Here is a 19084-nt window from a genome sequence, read left to right on the forward strand (position 1 = left end):
TGAAATAGATTAGATTAGGTAACATCTGCTGGTTTACCAATACGCCTCTCTCATACGTGGGGGCGGGGGGGATGGCCGAAAGGTTAGCCTGTGCATGCTGTATTATAAGGCCTGTCATTGGGTCAACTGGCATGGTTTCAATTTCCTGGTTGTATGTGACAAGGAGTAGCATCGCCTGTCCAACCTCACAGGTTTTCTCCTGGTCCTCCGGTTTTCTCCCACTGTTGAAGACCCCTATGTGCAAGCAAATTATTGAAACAAAATTGAACCATGTGTTAGTCCTGAAATGACCTTGTTTGTGTAGAGTGGATGTTAAACCCCATCTCTCTCTCTCTCTCTCTCTCTCAAAAAAATATTAAACATACATTATGCAAGAGCTAAATCTGTCTATTGCAGGTCTTTCTTTAGTCCTGAAATATTATCTAAATTATTAATTAAACATTAATTAGCTTATCCAGACCATAATCAACTCTCAATGTCATTGTAAGCCTGCAATATTTAGTGGATTTGAATAACGAATGATTTAACGTAAAAATGGATAATCAAGAAATTGTTTATTATCGTACAAAGGGTAGTTATGACGTTCGAGGCTAGCCTAAAATTGAATTGCTAATATCTTGGTTCAGAGTGCAGCAATGTGACTGAAATTTTTAGCATATTCTGTTTTCATTATCTATTTTTTAACTGTTATAGCAAGAACTGGCATACCTCTTTAATGTAATATGTATGTAATTTCTATTCAGTCTGGTTTTTTTTCTTATTATTTTGTCATTAGTGAATCAGTCATTACTTATTACTTCCGCATTGTGTTGTGGGATATGTTTTTCATTGGACTTGCGTTATGATTATAAAATGTTCATTGTGTCTTAAATATATTGGATTTTTAGAAAATATGACAGGACAACAGCGTCACAATATTGATTGAAATGGACCAATTTAGGTTTTTAATTTCAAATATTATGGAACATATTGAGTCCCTTTAAAATGTTCTTCCATACTGACAAATTATCACAGAATAATGAAATGCTTGAAGAAACTTAAACAAGAGCTAAATCTGCCAATTGTAGTTCTTTCTTTAGGCCTGAATTGTTATCTAAATTATTAATTAGACATTAATTAATTTATTCAGAGCATAATCAACTCTCGATGGCATCGCTATCCTGCGATATTTACTGGATTTGAACCCGGTCTTCTGCTTCTGATTAAATCAAAAAATGGATAATCAAGACTATGTTTTTTTATCGTACCGACTTTAGGAAGGATGATCAAGGCTAGACTCAAAATTCAATCGCTAAATACTCAGTTCAGGGTGGATCAATTTGACTGAAATTTTCAGCAAATTTCCTTTACATTATCTAATTTTTAACTATTATAGTGAGAACTGCCAGCTCTTTATCTAATCTCCCATAATGTATCTTTAATATGTTCATATATTAATTGCACAGCGGTAGGTGCGCACAATATTATTTTAATACTTAAGAAAATAATTGATTCTAAAAACGAAGAACAGGCTGTTACTCATTTATTTATCTTCATATATATTTATTTACATTATTTTATTCATTTGGGATTTTCCTCATCATGAAACAGCCTTCAACTATTAATGTATAAAAATAGATCGTTTAACCCTTTCACTGCGTATACCCGGTAGTACCGGGTATTATAAAATGTCAGTAAAATGCCCGTACCCGGTATTACCGTGTACTCAGTAAAGCCCTCGCTAAAATTAGTACCGTAACTGCAAGTGCCATCTATTGTATTTTCTATACACTAGAACATATTTCCACGTGTTTCAAAGCGGCAAACTGTAAAATGGCGGAGTGCATAGTGACAACGTAGACGATGCACTCTCGACGAAGTCGTGAATGACGTCTTGCTGACCAACACGTGGACAATTTCGAGGCGGGTGATACACATAATTCGTTTCCAGTTACTTGATAATGATAGTAGTCAGGACAGTGATTGGTATTATTAAGTGTGTGATTTGTTGCGCGACGTTCCGCCCATGGCTAGCCATGTCTCCCGTGCATGATGAACAAGCCCAATGTGAACACGATAGCCCTGTGTCTGCAGTAGATTCTGACAATAATTCTGATGTTGATAATAATGCTGACCTGCTGGATCGTAAAAGACGTAGGTAATTCCTGATTCCCGAACGTGTAGATCTATTGACTGACTATATTGATAATGATATGGGACTTGGGGATGAAAGTAAAAGTGAAAGTAAAAACAAGGTATTGCAATCCGCACGTGGTCGTGGCAGCGGGAGACGTGATGCGCGTGTTCGCGGCGGCATTGCTCATGGTTGCTATTGATATTTTTGTTCATTTTATATATCTTTATCAAAATCCAGTGAAAAAAACAATATCTTTTAAGTATTTCATGGAGAAAAATTTGTTTTCGTGTTAGCTTTAGTGAGAAATGAGAAATCCAAAATGGCCGCCATGACGTCACGTGACTACATTATTATGCAAATTTCCAAAATTCTATTTTTTCCTCTTAGCCCAACCTCATGCCCATCCCAACAGACAAAAAGATTTTTCATAAAAGCTTCCATAAGTACTGCTTGGCATTTAGTTCCAACCTCCCTTTTTTCCTCAAAAAAGGGTCTAGCACAGGCAGTGGATTTACGTCTAGCATTGAAAGGGTTAAATATCACAAAGTGAATATAGTCATATATAAAGAGAGAGAGAGAAATGGGGTTTAACACCCACTCGACACAAACTAGGTCATTTTGGGACTATATGGTTCAGTTTTATCATTAAACCCCATCTCTCTCTCTCTCTCTCTCTCTCTCTCTCTCTCAACAACAACAACAAGAACTTATACCTGTGGTTTTCTTGCCGTTTAAATAACTAGAGATTTTTCCTCGCCAGGCCAACTCATCCTGTCCTGCTCACCAAGGGACACAAGTCAGGAATATTATTGGGAACTGTCGCTTGAATAAGCTCCTTTAAATTACATTGCCGATATTTATCTTACTAAGGCATTTATGTGGAGACATAGAACACTGAATTTCTCTGAAAATACAGCTAACTACCCGCCCACTGAAGGGATCATCAGTCGAGGAGCTAAGTAGAAAAGTTCATGCTGAAACATATTTATTGTGTGGCCGTTATCTGTTCTTTTCCAGACAAGATACCATGGACATTCTCAGATATTAAAATACAGATGTGTGGAGTGTTTGTATTTTAGGTCGTTTAATAGTCTCGAGCTTAAGACATTGCGTAATATATTGAAACAACACTCGACCATTAAACAATACTTAAAGTAGCTAAGTCTCTAACTCAATATCATCCAAAGTCTAAGACATTGAAAACACAAATTATTTATCATTTCAAATCAACACTGATGATGTAATCTTACCAGGAAAAGGTAGGCTTCTGATATCCAATATTTAAGACAAAATAAACATTTTATCATTGGTACACGAATCGTGTACCATAGTGCATTTTAGCGTCACTTGTATTGTAACAAGTGACCAGAAAGAACGAGGCTAAACATATTCAACAACTCGATCATGTCAAACGGTGATACCATTCTTATCTGGAGAGCATGCGCAATAGACTGGAATAACCAGACGCTAGAAATTGTCATTTGGTTGAGACTCATGCCGTATTTCGCTGGACATAACTGATTTGAAATTGAGTCAAAACGGAAACAACTGAATGTAAATCAGTTTATATACAATCAGATTACATTATTATATGCGTTGCGATCCATTTCGGTCAATCTCAAAATGCCAAATATTAGCGATTTAGCTCCTTTAAACGGGATAAAGAATTTCCAAAATCTATTACTATGTAATCTCAAACTGACATATGAAGTCGAGAAAACCCACGAGGTTGGACAGGTGACCCTACTCTGTGTCACGTACAACTGGCGGGAAATCGAAACTCAATGACAGACCTTATGATATAAAAATACACGTTAAAGATATTGATTAAACAAACATTATGAAAGAGCTAAATCTTTAGTAATGATAATCAAGGCTAGGCCTAAAATTTAAACGCTAATATCTCGGTTCAGAGTGGAGCAGTTTGGCTGCAGTTTTCAGAATATTCCCTTTACAGTATCTAGTTTTAACTATTATTGTGAGAACTGTCAGCTCTTTATCTAATCTCCCATAATGTATCTTTAATTAATGTCAGTGTCCGTTGTATGTATTTGTTATTGACAATTATGGGGGTCACGGTGGCTAAGTGGGTAAGACGCTGGCTTGCTAGCCTGCGGGTCAGGTGTTCGATCCCTGCATTGGTCGAGAAACTTCATCCAGATTTTCCGGCAGGATGGAGGACCAGACAAGGACAGCTGTCTAGTTGTTCAGATGGGACGAAAAACCGAGGTCCTGTGTACACATTGGCGTACAAGTAAAAAGTCCCTTGACAGAATTTGATATAAGAGTAGGCTGTAATGCTGCTGTCAGGGCAAAATTTCCCTCATAACACACTATATGACGTATGCCTTTCTTCATTAGCCCAGTTCAGAGCAGAACAGTAGGACGTTAAACCCCATTTCATTTCATTTCTATTGACAATGTGGCTGAAATTTTCAGCATATTCCCTTAACAGTATCTATTTTCTAACTATTTTTTAGAGAACATTTAGCTCTTTATCTAATCTTCCATAGTGCCCCTTTTATATAATGTCAGTATCTATTGTTATATATATACGGGGGGGTTGGATGGCTGACTGGTTAGCGTGCGCGCGCTGTATCATAAAGTCTGTCATTGAGTCGACTGGCGTGGTTTCGAATCCCCGGTTGTACGTGACAAGGAGTACGGTCGCCTGTCCAACCTCGTGGGTTTTCTCCCACTGCTAAAGTGAATTATTGAAATAAAATTAAACCATATGTTAGTCCTGAAATGACCTAGTTTGTGTCGAGTGGACGTTAAACCCCATTTGTCTCTCTCTCTATATATATACGATATTGTACAATATGATTGTAATGATATTGTTATGTACAATTGTGATGAAATCGCTTTGGTATTTTTATGTATAATGTCATTTGACATAAAATTCATTAGTTTCCAAAGTTTATAATGATAACCAAATGCATTGTCCATATTGACATTAATCTACCGGCTTTGCCATTTGCACTTTTAAAGCTGGTATAGCTCTATTCTTTGGAGCATTCAAATAGACGCAGAGGATCATGAACGCACATATTAATATTTACATTCATTTTTTTAATCGTTATTTCTAATCAATTATCTTCAGTGAAATATGTGAACAGTCTAAAATGAATGACAGTCGTTTTGCACCTGCTTAGTCTATTGTTCAAATTTTTTTTATTAGAATTTTGTCATTTAGTAATCAGCCATTTTAAATTACTTCCGTGTTTTCTTTTGGATATATATATTTTTTTTTTGTTCATTACTGATTGATTTATAATGTTCTTTGTGTGTTAAATATTGGATATTAGAATCCCATATTTTCACGACAAGATAACAACATAAATATTGATTGAAATGTACTGATAGTGAATTCTAATTGTGTTTTTAATGTTCAAATATTGTGGATAATATTGAGTTAGACCAGTGGTTCTCAACCTTTTTTTGCCAACGGCACACCTTGGAACATATGAAAAAATATCGGCACACATGACTAAATATATATGAAAAATATTTAAATTTTGCAAAAATAAAGTCATAGATGGCATACAACCGTAGACACAGACTAATCATAGACACATAGAATGACTCAAACTAAATAAAATAAAAACCCAGCTATGAACTTATCAGTAGACTCCAGTGAATACTAAATTTGGATCACATGATTTTTCGCATTTTCTTAGTGTGCCGTTCAAAATTTCGCAGCACACTTACAGTTACGAAGATCTCGCGACACACTGAAATAGAGGTTTGGCGCCTTTATATGATAAAAAAAAAATAATATCTATTTTAACGTTAAATTATTAAATGACGTGGATCGATGTTCTAAGTCATTTAATATGAAAACCATCCAATGGAGTAGAGAGTTGCTGATTTGAATAAATGCTGTTCATTTGAATAAATGCTGTTCATTTGACTAAATGCTGTTCATTTGAATAAATGCTGTTTATTTGACTAAATGCTAAATGATAATTTATGTAACATTTGAAGCCAGAAAAAATGACATGTAATAGGCAGATTTATCTCTTGGCATCTTTAACTAAGTATAATTTATAAATATTTTGAAATGTTTGTGTCAGCGATATCACCTTGTGTTAAAGCATGCATTAAAACAGTCATAGTCGGTAGATTGAATGTCTTTACACTGTAAAGTTGATATCGTGGACTAAGCATCTAATAACTTTTATAAATGAATCTATACGACACTAGCAGATCAAAGACGTCATTTTATGTACATAATGTATTGGGGATATCACGTGGGTAAGTGGGTAAGACGCTGGCTCGCTAGCCTGGAGGTCGGGTGTTCGATCCCTGCATTGGCCGAGAAAGTTCATCCAGACATTCCGGTGTGGTTCCCCCTTGTCAGTGATGCAGGACGGAGGGCCTGACAAGGACAGCTGTCTAGTCCTTCGGTTGAAATGAAAAAAACGAGGTCCGTGTATACATTGGAATGCACGTAAAAGATCCTTGGCAGTTGGAATTTGTTGGATAAGAGTAGGTGATAGTGCCGCTGCCCGGGCAAAATTTCCCTCATAGCACACTGTTTGACGTATGCCCGTCTTCATTAATTAGCCCCATTTCATTTCATTTGATTTCATTTCATTAAAATTACTAGTAATCAAGCAGAAGTCATTAAGTAGGTGTTATGTCACTAAAACGTTAATTAAAACTGTGATGGGTGTTATAATTAGTCACACTTTTACACCAGTAGTGACATCTTTTACAGGTAGTTACACACACACCTGCTAATTAATGACAACTGTATAAATTCTAACCACTTTCTATACATACTTGTCTGCGTTATCACCTGGGTGGAAGCGGATGTTAAATACAGCTATTTCACACATATACATACTAAACAATAGTTTAGAATAATGATCAGGTATATCATTTAATGACAAAATTTGTCATTACTGAAAGAACCAGATTCATAAGTCAACGGGGGTGGGGGGTGTAGATGGCCGAATGGTTAGCACGTGCGCGCTGTATCACGAGGCCTGTCATTGAGTCAGCTGGCGCGGTTTCGAATTCCCGGATATACGTGACAAGGAGTAGGGTTGCCTGTCCAACCTCATGGGTTTTCTCCGGGTCCTCCGGTTTCATCCCACGGCTAAAGACCCCTACGCGCAAGCAAATTTTTGAAATAAATTAAACCATATGTTAGTCCCAAAATGACCTAGTCTGTGTCGAGTGGACGTTAAACCCCATCTCTCTCTCTCTCTCTCTTTCTCATATGTCAACTGTATCAGCTTACCAGTGTTAATTGTACAGTAAATATTCTGTGATGGGCTGACATTCCATTCATCAAAGATCAATCACTTTAATGGAATCATGCAGTAAAAATAGCAATTGACTGATTGTCAGGATACACATTGGTTCCTGATCTGCGGCTTTACTAAGGCTACAAAATAGACACATGGAATCCACACCTTTCTGATACAGTATGATACTGTACAAACAAACTACACGAGAGAGAGAGATTAACGTTCACTCGACACAAACTAGTATATTTTGGGACTAACATATGGTTCAATTTTATTTCAATAATTTGCTTGCGCATAAGGGTCTTTAGCAGGGGGGAGAACCTGAAGAAAACCTACGAGGTTAGACAGGCGACCCCATCCCTTGTCACGTGCAAGCGGGGATTTGAGAGAGAGAGACCATGAGGTTGGGCAGGTGGACAGACGACCCTACTCTGTGTCACCCTCAGGGGAGGTTGGATGGCCGAATGGTTAGCCATTGAGTTAACTGGCGTGGTTTCGATTCCCCGGTTGTTAGTGACAAGGAGTTAGGTCTCCTGTCCAACCTCATGGATTTTCTCCCAGGGTTCTCCGGTTTCCTCCCACTGCTAAAGACCCCTACGTGCAAACAAATTACTGAAATAAAATTGAACCATTTGTTAGTCCCGAAATGACCTGGTTTGTGTTGAGTGGACAGTAAACCCCATTTCTCTCTCTCTCTCTTGTCACGCGCAAGTGTGGGTTCAAAACCATGCCACTTAAGTCAATTACAGACCTGATGATCTAGCATGCAGGCATTCAACCATTTGACCACTTAACTCCCCCCCCTCCCCCCATCCACCAATTAGATTGGAAATGATGTTGACTGGGTTACTTCCAGTCAATTATGGTAACAAAGTCAAAACCTTCAGACATCTGAATATCTGGCCAAAATTTTGATTTCTGATCAATTTTGTATGTGTGACCTTTATTGGTCAAACAGAATTAATGGCATTTATAATTAAACATGCAAGAGCAAAATCTGCTTATTACAAGTCTTTCTTTAGGCCTGAAATGTTATCTAAATTATCAATTAGACATTAATTAACTTATCCAGACCATAATAAACTCTCGATGTCAAGGCTAGCCTTCGATGTTGGCTGGAGGGGGGTTGGATGGCCGACTGGTTAGCACGTGCGTGCTGTATCATACGACCTGTCATTGAGTCAACTGGCGTGGTTTTGAATCCCCGGTTGTACGTGACAAGGAGTAGGGTCGCCTCTCCAACCTCGTGGGTTTTCTCCGGGTCCTCTGGTTTCCTCCCACTGCTAAAGACCCCTTCGCGCAAGCAAATTATTGAAATAAAATTAAACCATATGTTAGTCCCGAAATGACCTAGTTTGTGTTGAGTGGACGTTAAACCCCATTTTCTCTCTCTCTCTCTCTCGATGTTGGCTGGATTAGATTCCTATATGCCGCTAATGGCTGTTGATAATTAAATCAGAAAAAGTGAATAATCGAGACTATGCTGTTTATATTAATGATTTTAGTAATGATGACCGAGACTATGCAAAAATTTCACCCACTTCTTTCTCGGCTCATAGTGGATCAATTTGACTGAAATTTCCAGTAAATTACCTTTACACTATCTAGTTTTTAACTATTATAGCGAGAACTGCCATCTCTTTATCTTATCTCCCATAATGTATCTTTAAATAAGGTGTCGTATACTCGTGTACAAAAGTTATGCTGTCTGTCTATAATTAGCCCTGCTTCCGAACAGACACAAAGCTAATTAACCAGCATTAATCAACGATTTTAATCGAAACCAAAGTATCCTACTAGAATTTTGAGAAGTATTTATTTTGCTTCCAGAGAGAGAGTTTAACATCCACACAACAACAAACTAGGTCATTTTGGGAGAAACATATGGTTCCCTTTTTTTTAATTCATTCCCTACTTAATAAAAACAAGACTTTTTCTATTTTTCTCGTTTTCTCTTAGAGTAGAGTTGCCTGTCCAACTTTATGGGTCCTCCAGTTTCCTCCCACTGCTAAAGACCCCTACGCGTAAGCGAATTAATGAAATAAAATTGAACCATATGTTAGTCCTTAAATGACCTGGTTTGTGTCGAGTGGAGGTCAAACCCTCTCTCGATGCCATCTCAGGCGTTGGATTTTCACTGGATTTGAATCTGATGCACATTGACGATTAAATCCAAAAATCGAGACTATTTTTTTATCGTACCGACTTTAGTAATGATGATCGAGGCTAGTCCTTTAATTCATTCTCAGTTCAAAGTGGATCAATTTGACTGAAATTTTCAGCATATTTCCATTACATTATTTAGTATTTAACTATTATAGTGAGAACTGATGACTCTTTATCTAATCTCCCATAATGTATCTTTAATGATGACAAATTATTTTAGCTTGCAATAGACCTATTGTCGCTTTAAAGCGATTTTCCATAAGACTGATTTATTGAATTGAATTAAGTTTCAGTTTTTTTCTGTAATAATAGTCATTTCAATGCTGGTGTAGTGACATCATTTGAATCAAAACAATTTTTTTTATTACAATACATCCGCTGAGAAACTCATTGGATACATCGATAAAACCATATAGTAGAGAAGGAAATTGTTTCAAGAAGAATAAAGCGATGTCTTTTAGCAGGGATATACTAGTATAATTCATCCATCTCATCTAAAGGCTTGGCAGTCTGGAGCCTTCGGCCTCAAGGTATAGCAAACCGCCCTATAAAGGTGTATAATATTGTTGACACTCATTATTTGCCTCCGTAGTGGTCTTTAGCAATTTGATTAAAACACAGATCCTATTTCATTTTGTTTTTTATAGTTCAACATTTCGTTTTACTTGTCTTTACTACACTAGGATCTGGAAGAGTTGTTATCATTGACGTGTTCTGAACGGTGTGAGGAATTAGCTTATGAAACGGTCTGTTTACGACGAGCTTTAGACATGTTTTGCACAGAACTGTGGGTAATCCACTAGTAACATCAATGCTGATTGGTTAATCAAATGTCTGACGTCATAGGGTCAAAAGCTGCTCGTATGACCTCTGACGCGACCTATTGCTACAACCGGTCAGATCTTCATGTAGTGTAGGCCATCGAAAGTATAAAAAAACGAAACAAAATATAGATCTGTATTATAATCAGATTGAATCTTTAGCAGTGGGAGGAAAGCAGAGGACCCAGAGAAAACAGGTGACCCTACTCCTTGTCATGTACACGCAGGAAATCGAGACGAAATGAAATGAAATGGGGTTTAACGTCCTATTGTTCTGCTCCTATACTGGGCTGATGAAGACGGCCATACGCCATACAGTGTGCTATGAGGGAAATTTTGCCCGGGCAGCGCCAATCGAGACAACACCACTTGAGAATCAGTGCCAGACCTTATTATCTAAAGCTCAAATCAAGTAAATGGATCTGTGATGACAAGAATTTTGTGCCCCCATTCAAATTGCATGTTTAACATTGACTACAAACAATGCCAAACCAGCTACTTTATATTAATGTTTGTCAGATGAAACACCATACTAAACTTACGCCGTCTGTCTACAGTTAGCTCCCCTTGCGAACAGACACTAAGCTAGTTGACCAACATTTTAAGTCCTAAATCAACAATTTTAGTCAAAAACACAAAGTATATTCAAGATGTTTGAGAAGTATATATATTCTGCTTTCATGTATAAAAATTGAAAAGGTTTAATTAGTCTTTTTGTGTATAACAGATGTGAAACAGAGTAGTACCACACTACAGAGAGAGAAAGAGAAATGGGGTTTAACGTCCACTCGACAGAAACTAGGTGATTTCTGGACTAACATATGGTTCAATTTTATTACAATAAATCGCTCGCGCGCAGGGGTCTTTATAGCAGTGGGAGGAAATTGGAGGACCCAGAGGAAACCCACGAGGTTGGACAGGCGTCCCTACTCCTTGTCACGTACAACCGGGGATTCGAAACCACGCCAGTTGACTCGATGACAGGCTTTATGATAAAGCGCGCACGTCCTAACCATTCTGCCATCCAACACCCCAGGACCACACTACAAATCATGTAGTATAACAATAACAATACATGTACTTTTTATCTAGTTGTGAATGCAAAGTAGTCGCGTATACATGTTTGTTTAGTAATACTGGATCTCTGGCCTCCCAATATTTCTTTTACTTTCATCATACTGAATCATAATGTCTAAAAGCGTTTCAAAATGCCGTGAATTTGAGTATTTCCCAACCTAACTATTTTAGCGATTACGCGACCACTTAATAAAATCTCGATGCTTTTTGTGCTGACATAAATTAATTACGCTTGGGTGCATTGGGAGCAAACATCAATACTTGCATCGATAAATTTGACCGTCGCTGAATCTTGCGCCGAACGAAAATTATTTACTTAAATCTCGAACATAACTTCTGTAAACTTGTCATTTTGTACCAACCTTCGATACTACTTTCTACCATTGTGATGCATTCGATAATATTTATCCATTTTTGTGAAGAAAATCGATGAATTAATTTTATTTTATCAAAAAAGCACAAGAACAAAAAACCATCACTGATTTTATCAATGGCAATGGAAAAGAGATACTAGATGATCGTGACAAAACTCGGTACTTTTATTTTATTCAAACAGTATCAAATAATGTGTCGTTACGCGTGAAAACAATGATCAGGTTAGTCGTTTAATAAAACAAAAGATTAATAAACAGATAATCCCGGGTTGATTGTTATTCTTACCTTTCTTTTTACCTGATCAGTGGGGGTCCAGTTAATTAACTACTACTCACGGGATTAGCGGGAGTGTTACAAAGAAAGAACGACAAGATGGTATCATTCAACAATGGCTGTTGAATGGGCGATGTTTTGTTGAATTTATTAGTAAAATAGTGACCGCTGGTCGCATTAGAAGAGTGACCGTTGAAACAGTAGAATTTTTACGGAGTGAATTAATCATGATGCCTGTTGCACGCGTTGAACAGGTACATGTTTAGTAGAGGTTAAATTACTTAAAAATCGCTCGGGGGGACTTTTTGGTGCTCGTTGAAGCAAGTGTTTGCACGCCCAAGCAAGTTCTACTGTACTATAATTGTTTGATATGGCGGACATTTAGGGCAGTGATCTATTCTCAAAGTAGAGTAGATAGTTCTCTGTGTGCAGAATGATCGATCACTTTACCACCACTCGGAAGACGTTCTATAAAGTATAAACTATAATAGGCTAAGCTTGCTGCACTGTTCTTCTTAAGGGAGCAGAATGATCGATAACCTTACCACTGCCCGGAAGACGTTCTATAAAATATAAACTATAATAGGCTAGGCTTACTGCGCTGTTTTTCCCAAGGGAACAGAATGATCGATAACCTTACCACTGCCTGGAAGACGTTCTATAAAATATAAACTATAATAAGCTAGGCTTACTGTCCTGTTTTTCCCAAGGGAGCAAACTATCTTTAACTTAGATAAAAAAAGAGCATTTAATATGGTTTTTCATGTCAAGCACTTTGTGATTATGCCTATATTCTCATTTCAATTGGTAAAATAAAATCTTTTTTCCTCACTACTGTTAGTTTTAATTTGTACTTTTTAGACCGTCCACGGTTGAATACGAAATTGGTCATTATCGATCGTTATCTCAAACCCCATCTTCAAGTGGGATGTTAAAGCCCATTTATTTTGTTAGCTTAATCTATCAACATATTTATTTTAGATTTAGATATACATCCATTTCTCATATTAATGGCCACGATTTGTTTGGTTTTTTTTATCAAAAATCTAATTCAATTTCCCAATTATATCTGAATAGAATTTGATGAAGTGTTTCTGTTTAGAAAATCGACTTTAAATCAGGCTACAGAATCTCAAAATTGTAACGGCTTATCCATAAAAAAACATACAAAATATACACAGTATTCCCAAAACGTGAAATTTGCAGGGATGAAATGAAATTATCTCAAACCAAGTGTTAAAACTGAAATACTTGTTCAGATTTATTTTTTCAAATGAAATGAAAGGGGTTACCTATTACCATTCTGTTCCAACTGGGCTAATGAAGATGAACATATGCCATAGATATGGTGTGCTATCAGGTAAATTTAGCCCAGATTACGGCAAAACAGCCTGCACTTATATCATATTCCATCGGCCAAGGGATCTTTCATGTGCACACCAATGTGTACATGGGACCCCAGTTTTTTTTGTCCCATCTGAACAACTATTGTATAAATTGATCCTGATGAACTTTCGCGGCCAATGCAGGGATCGAACACCAGACCTCCAGGCTAGCGAGCTAGCGTCCTACCTACTGAGCCACTTTGTCTCATATAATAATTAAGTGTAATTCCTCACTATCTATATAATTGTCGGAAGCACATGTAATAAAACTAATCATGAATACCTGTAATCACATTTTTCGGTTGTCTTTATTATATAATCTTTATATCCAGGTAGGTCTACACCATGTCAAAATCTTATGTAATAAAAATAATCATTAATATCGGTAATCATGTTTTTCTGTGGTCTTTTATTATATACATGGTATCAGTTTACAATAATCGTTATATCCAGTTAGAGGGGCGTTGGATGGCCGAATGGTTAGCTCGTGCGTGCTGTATCATAAAGCCAGTCATTGAGTCTACAGACACATGAACAGTAGCGTCCAGTCAGAGGTTGTGACATCGCGGCCTCCACGGAAACCTTGACATTGAATGAACGTTGAACTTTGCAACTCGATTATCACAGGTAGACATTTTAGCTTGAAAGCGCGAGACTTGGTATTCGGGACAATCGAGGAATCTGATAGGCTCACAAGCTGGGCTTGTACCCAATTGAAATTAGTGCCGAAATATGAAGGGTATTACGTGAAGAGCTTGATAAGATGTACGTAGTTAAAGCGAGATCAAGTCTTCTATTGAAGATGGGTGGGAGGGGTGGATGGCTGAATGGTTGGCACGTGCGCGCTGTATCATAAAGCCTGTCATTGAGTCAACTGGCGTGGTTTTGAATCCACGGTTGTATGTGACAAGGAGTAGGGTTGCCTGTCCAACCTCGTGGGTTTTCTCCGGGTCCTCCGGTTTCCTCCCATTGGTAAAGACCCCTACTAGCAAGCGAATTATTGAAATAAAAAATTAAACCATGTTAGTCCCGAAATGACCTAGTTTGTGTCAAGTGGACATTAAACCCCATTTCTCTCATTCTCTACCACCATTGAGTCTAATAATAACAGGGTTCCCGCCGTCCTTGAAAATCCTTAAATTTAAAATTTCATTTTCAAGGTCTTGAATATCCTTGAATTTGGCGGAAATAGGAAAATATCCTTGAATTTCAGTTGAGATCCTTAATTTTGTTTCAAATGTCTTCAATTCCTTTTAAATATGAGATTATAACGATAGTTGGTAATGTTTTGGTTATTTTTAAGATGAAAAATTGTAACTTTAGGCTAAGAAATGTCCTTGAAAATCCTTGAATTTGACGTATATTTATCCATGAATATCCTTGAAAAAATGGTTAACGAAGCTGCGGGAACCCTGAATAACTTCTACAATCAGACTGTCGTGACAATTTTGTATCAAAAATCCATAGTGTAAACCCAGCCTAAAGAGACCAATTAAAATAATAATCTTTAATAGATTAGATTTCTATGGTTCTGACAACTAAGTCATGCGAAATACAAAATACAGAATATAAAAGAAAAGAGAACACAGGCGTCCTACAGTTCCTGTAACAATTGTTAATGTGGTGTGCTATGAGAAAAATTGTGATCAAATAAAAACCAAAGTTCCTTTCTCTGCCAACACTGGAATGAAATCCAATGCAATCTAGTTAACGAGCTGGAGGCTTAGTCGTTGAGCCAGCGTGAATGAGTATACAGCATCGTGAGATAACTAGTTTTTTTTAATAGACAGCCAGTCTGGATCTAATATACACTCAAATATACACTAGAAACAGAACTACTTCCACAGACCTTATGACTTAAAGTGCATCTGATCCCCTGAACATTATTAACTGTACATATGTGGTATAACATTTCCAAGTACTACTTGATATTTAAACAAAAGAAATGAAATGAAATGAAATGAAATATGGTTTAATGTCCTACTGTTCTGCTCTGAACTGCTCTGAGGGAAATTTTGCCCGGGCAGCGGCGCTACGGCCTACTCTTATATCGAATTCCAACTGCCAAGAGATCTTTTACGTGCATGCTAATATGTACACGGGACCTCTGCTTTTCGTCCCATCCGAACGACTAGACAGCTGTCCTTGTCAGGCCCTCCCCCTGCATCCTTGACAAGAGGAAACCACGCCGGAAAATCTGGATGAATTTTCTCGGTCAATGCAGGGATCGAACACCCGACCTACAGGTGAAATGAAATGGGGTCTAATGTCGTACTGTTCTGCTCTGAACTGGGATAATGAAGGACAGCTGTCTAGTAATTCGGATGGGACAAAAAACAAGGTCCTGTGTACACGGGCGTATGCCCGTCTTCATTAGCCCAGTTGGAGCAGAACAGTAGGACTTTAAACCCCATTTCATTTAAATGTTGTGCATGTAAACGGGGCTTTAGACAGACTTTATTAAATTTATATTAAGCAAACATTTGTTGTTTTCAATAGATAACCGTTATTTAATTTATATTAAGCAAACGCTTGTAGTTTTTAATAGAATTACTGTTATTAAATTTATATTAAGCAAACTTTTGTTGTTTTCAATAGAATAACTGTTATAAAATTTATATTAAGCAAACTTTTGTTGTTTTCAGTAGACTGCTATTAAATTTATATTAAGCATATACCCTTGTAGTTTTCAATAGAATTACTGTTATAAAATTTATATCAAGCAAACGCTTATTGTTATCAATAGAATGACCGTAATTAAACTTATATTCTATGGTTGGTTTCAATAGAATGACTGTAATTAAATTTATATTCTATGGTTGTTTTAAATAGAATGACTGTTATTAAATTTATATTCTATGGTTGTTTTCAATAGAATGACTGTTATTAAATTTATATTCTATGGTTGTTTTTGTTATTAAATTTATATTCTATGGTTGTTTTTGTTATTAAATTTATATTCTATGGTTGGTTTCAATAGAATGACTGTTATTAAATTTATATTCTATGGTTGGTTTCAATAGAATGACTGTTATGTGTTATGTATTTACAGTTTGAATTCGATAAAAGAGTAGGCTGTAGCGCTGCTGTCTGGGCAAAATTACCCTCATACCTTCATTTGTTTTCAATAGAATGACTGTTATGTGTTATATATTTACAGCTGATGTGGAATCGGAACCAGAGACAACTGTATCTGTTTTATTAGATGGTGAAGAGTCTATGATGGAATTTATAGAAGATCCACAGGTAATAAACACATTTCTTACACATGTTAAAGATGCATTATGTTAGAGATTGAAGAACCATTCCAGACTTATTAGTTATTAAAGAACCTTTTGGTTAAAAAAGATTTAAAGATGCATTATGTAAGAGATTGAAAAACCAAACTTATTAGTTATTGAAGAACCTTTTGGTTAAAAAAAAGATTCAAAGATGCACTAGAGAGTGAAGAACCATTCCAGACTTATTAGTTATTGAAGAACATTTGGTTATAAAAATATTTATAGATTATACTTAGATTTAAAAATGCATTATGTTAGAGATTGAAGAACCATTCCAGACTTATTAGTTATAAAAGAACCTTTCGGTTAAAAAAAGATTTAAAGATGCATTATGTAAGAGTTAAATCTGCCTATTACATGTTATTTTTTCTTGCTTCAAATATGTTATATAAATTATTATTTAGACATTGATTCTCATGACAAACTTATAATCAACTCTCTAGATCATCGGATGGCTGAGATTTAAATGGATTTGATAAGATGGATAATCAAAGCTAAGTCTGGGTTGTCAAGTACCGTTGCTAAGATAATAAACGATTTTTGTGCTATAAATAATTTGTGGCCATTTCTTTAACAAACTTTTACATTAATCCTGTTCAGTGTGCTTTAACTGGTTTCTTATTGAACGAAATTTTCAATGTATACATTTTTTATTATCTATTTTTGAACTATTATAACAAGAACAGCCAATTCTTTATCTAAATGGATGACCAAATGGTTAGTGTGTGTGCATTGTATCATAAGGTCTGTCATTGAGTCGACTGGCGTGGTTTTGTTCCCTGGTTGTATGTGACAAAGAGTAGGGTCGCCCCTCCAGCCTCGTGGGTTTTCTCCGGTTTCCTCCCTAAAGACCCCTATGTGCTAGCGAATCATTGAAATATAAATGAAACCATATGTTAGTCCTGAAATGATCTAGTTTGTGTCGAGTGGATATTAAACCTCATCTCTCTCACTCTCTCTCTATCTAAATCTTACATAATGCATCTCTAAGTTTATCACACAAAGTTTATTGGCTGTAATAATATGTTGTTACTTGTTATCTTGCCAAAACTATACCTTCAAATAACTTTGGGGTTGGGTGTACAATTGGTATAACACATCCATGCTAGATCATAAGGTCTGCCATTCAGTCAAGTGGCGTGTTTTTCATTTCTGCTTATATATGACAAGGAGTAGGATCGCCTGTCCAACCTTGTGCGTGTCCTTCTGGTCCTCTGGGTCTTCCCTCTGCTAAAGACCGCTACGCGCAAGCGAATTATGGAAATAAAATTGAACCACATGATAGTTCCGAAATGACCTTGTTTTTATCGAGTGGATGTTAAACTCCATTTTGTCTCTTTTTCTCCTTATACCAAATAACTTTAAAAGGTTGTGTAACAATTCAATTAAAGAAGTACATCGGGTATTTCCGGCAAGGTTTCCCCTTGTCAGTGGCACAGGCTGAAGGGCCTGGCAAAGACAGTGTATAGTAGATTGGATGGTTAAAAAACCTGAGAGAGGGAGAGAGAAATGGGGTTTAACGTCCACTCGACACAAACTAGGTCATTTCGGGACTAACATATGGTTTAATTTTATTTCAATAATTCGCTTGCGCGTAGGGGGTCTTTAGCAGTAGGAGGAAACCGGAGGACCCGGAGAAAGCCCACGAGGTTGGACAGGCGACCCTACTCCTTGCCACGTACAACCGGGGATTCGAAACCACGCCAGTCGACTCAATGACAGACTTTATGATACAGCGCGCACGTGCTAACCATTCAGCCATCCACCACCCCCCCCAAAAAACCAAAAAAAACAGAGACCACATGTACACATTGGTATGTACGTAAAAGAACCCCTATCAGTTGGAATTAAAATTCCCTCACGGCAAGCTGTATGACAAATTCCCATCTTCATTAGCCCAGGCAGTGAAGAAAAGGAGGATATTTCATTTAAACGAATTGATGCAGAAAAGCATAAAAAAAAATCAAAAAAAATCAGCATTTGACAATGTATGATATAAATTTGTTTGACTTGTACAACCAGTCCTATATAAACAGTCTTTATGGCATTTTAAACAAATGGTCGTAATTCTAATTGAACTTTTATAGATACAATGTCTGGAAGGTTAATATACTACTGTTTAGACAGACAGATTACATCATCGCGCCTCCAAGGTTAATATATGTAACAAAGTACTCTATAACTTTCATAAACAATCATTTCTAAAGGTGCTTAGAACTTTATGCCCTCAGCTGGTTTTTGATAATATATGATATTGACTTTTCAACTCTATATATACTTTTGTTAAGGCATGAACTGGCTATGATCTAATTAATTATGTAATTAATCC

General features: G+C 36.7%; 1 protein-coding gene across 1 annotated transcript in view; it reads left to right on the forward strand.

Moving 5' to 3' along the window:
• Positions 1 to 19084, forward strand: part of LOC126815939 (GTP-binding protein GEM) — a 78561-nt gene that overhangs the window by 48248 nt on the left and 11229 nt on the right. The window contains exon 2 of the mRNA XM_050542062.2: positions 16635 to 16720. Coding sequence (XP_050398019.1) covers positions 16635 to 16720 — 86 coding nt within the window. The remainder of the gene's footprint in view (positions 1 to 16634; positions 16721 to 19084) is intronic.

Source organism: Patella vulgata, chromosome 3, assembly GCF_932274485.2.
Source record: "Patella vulgata chromosome 3, xgPatVulg1.2, whole genome shotgun sequence".
In the NCBI taxonomy this organism is placed as follows: Eukaryota; Metazoa; Mollusca; class Gastropoda; family Patellidae; genus Patella; species Patella vulgata.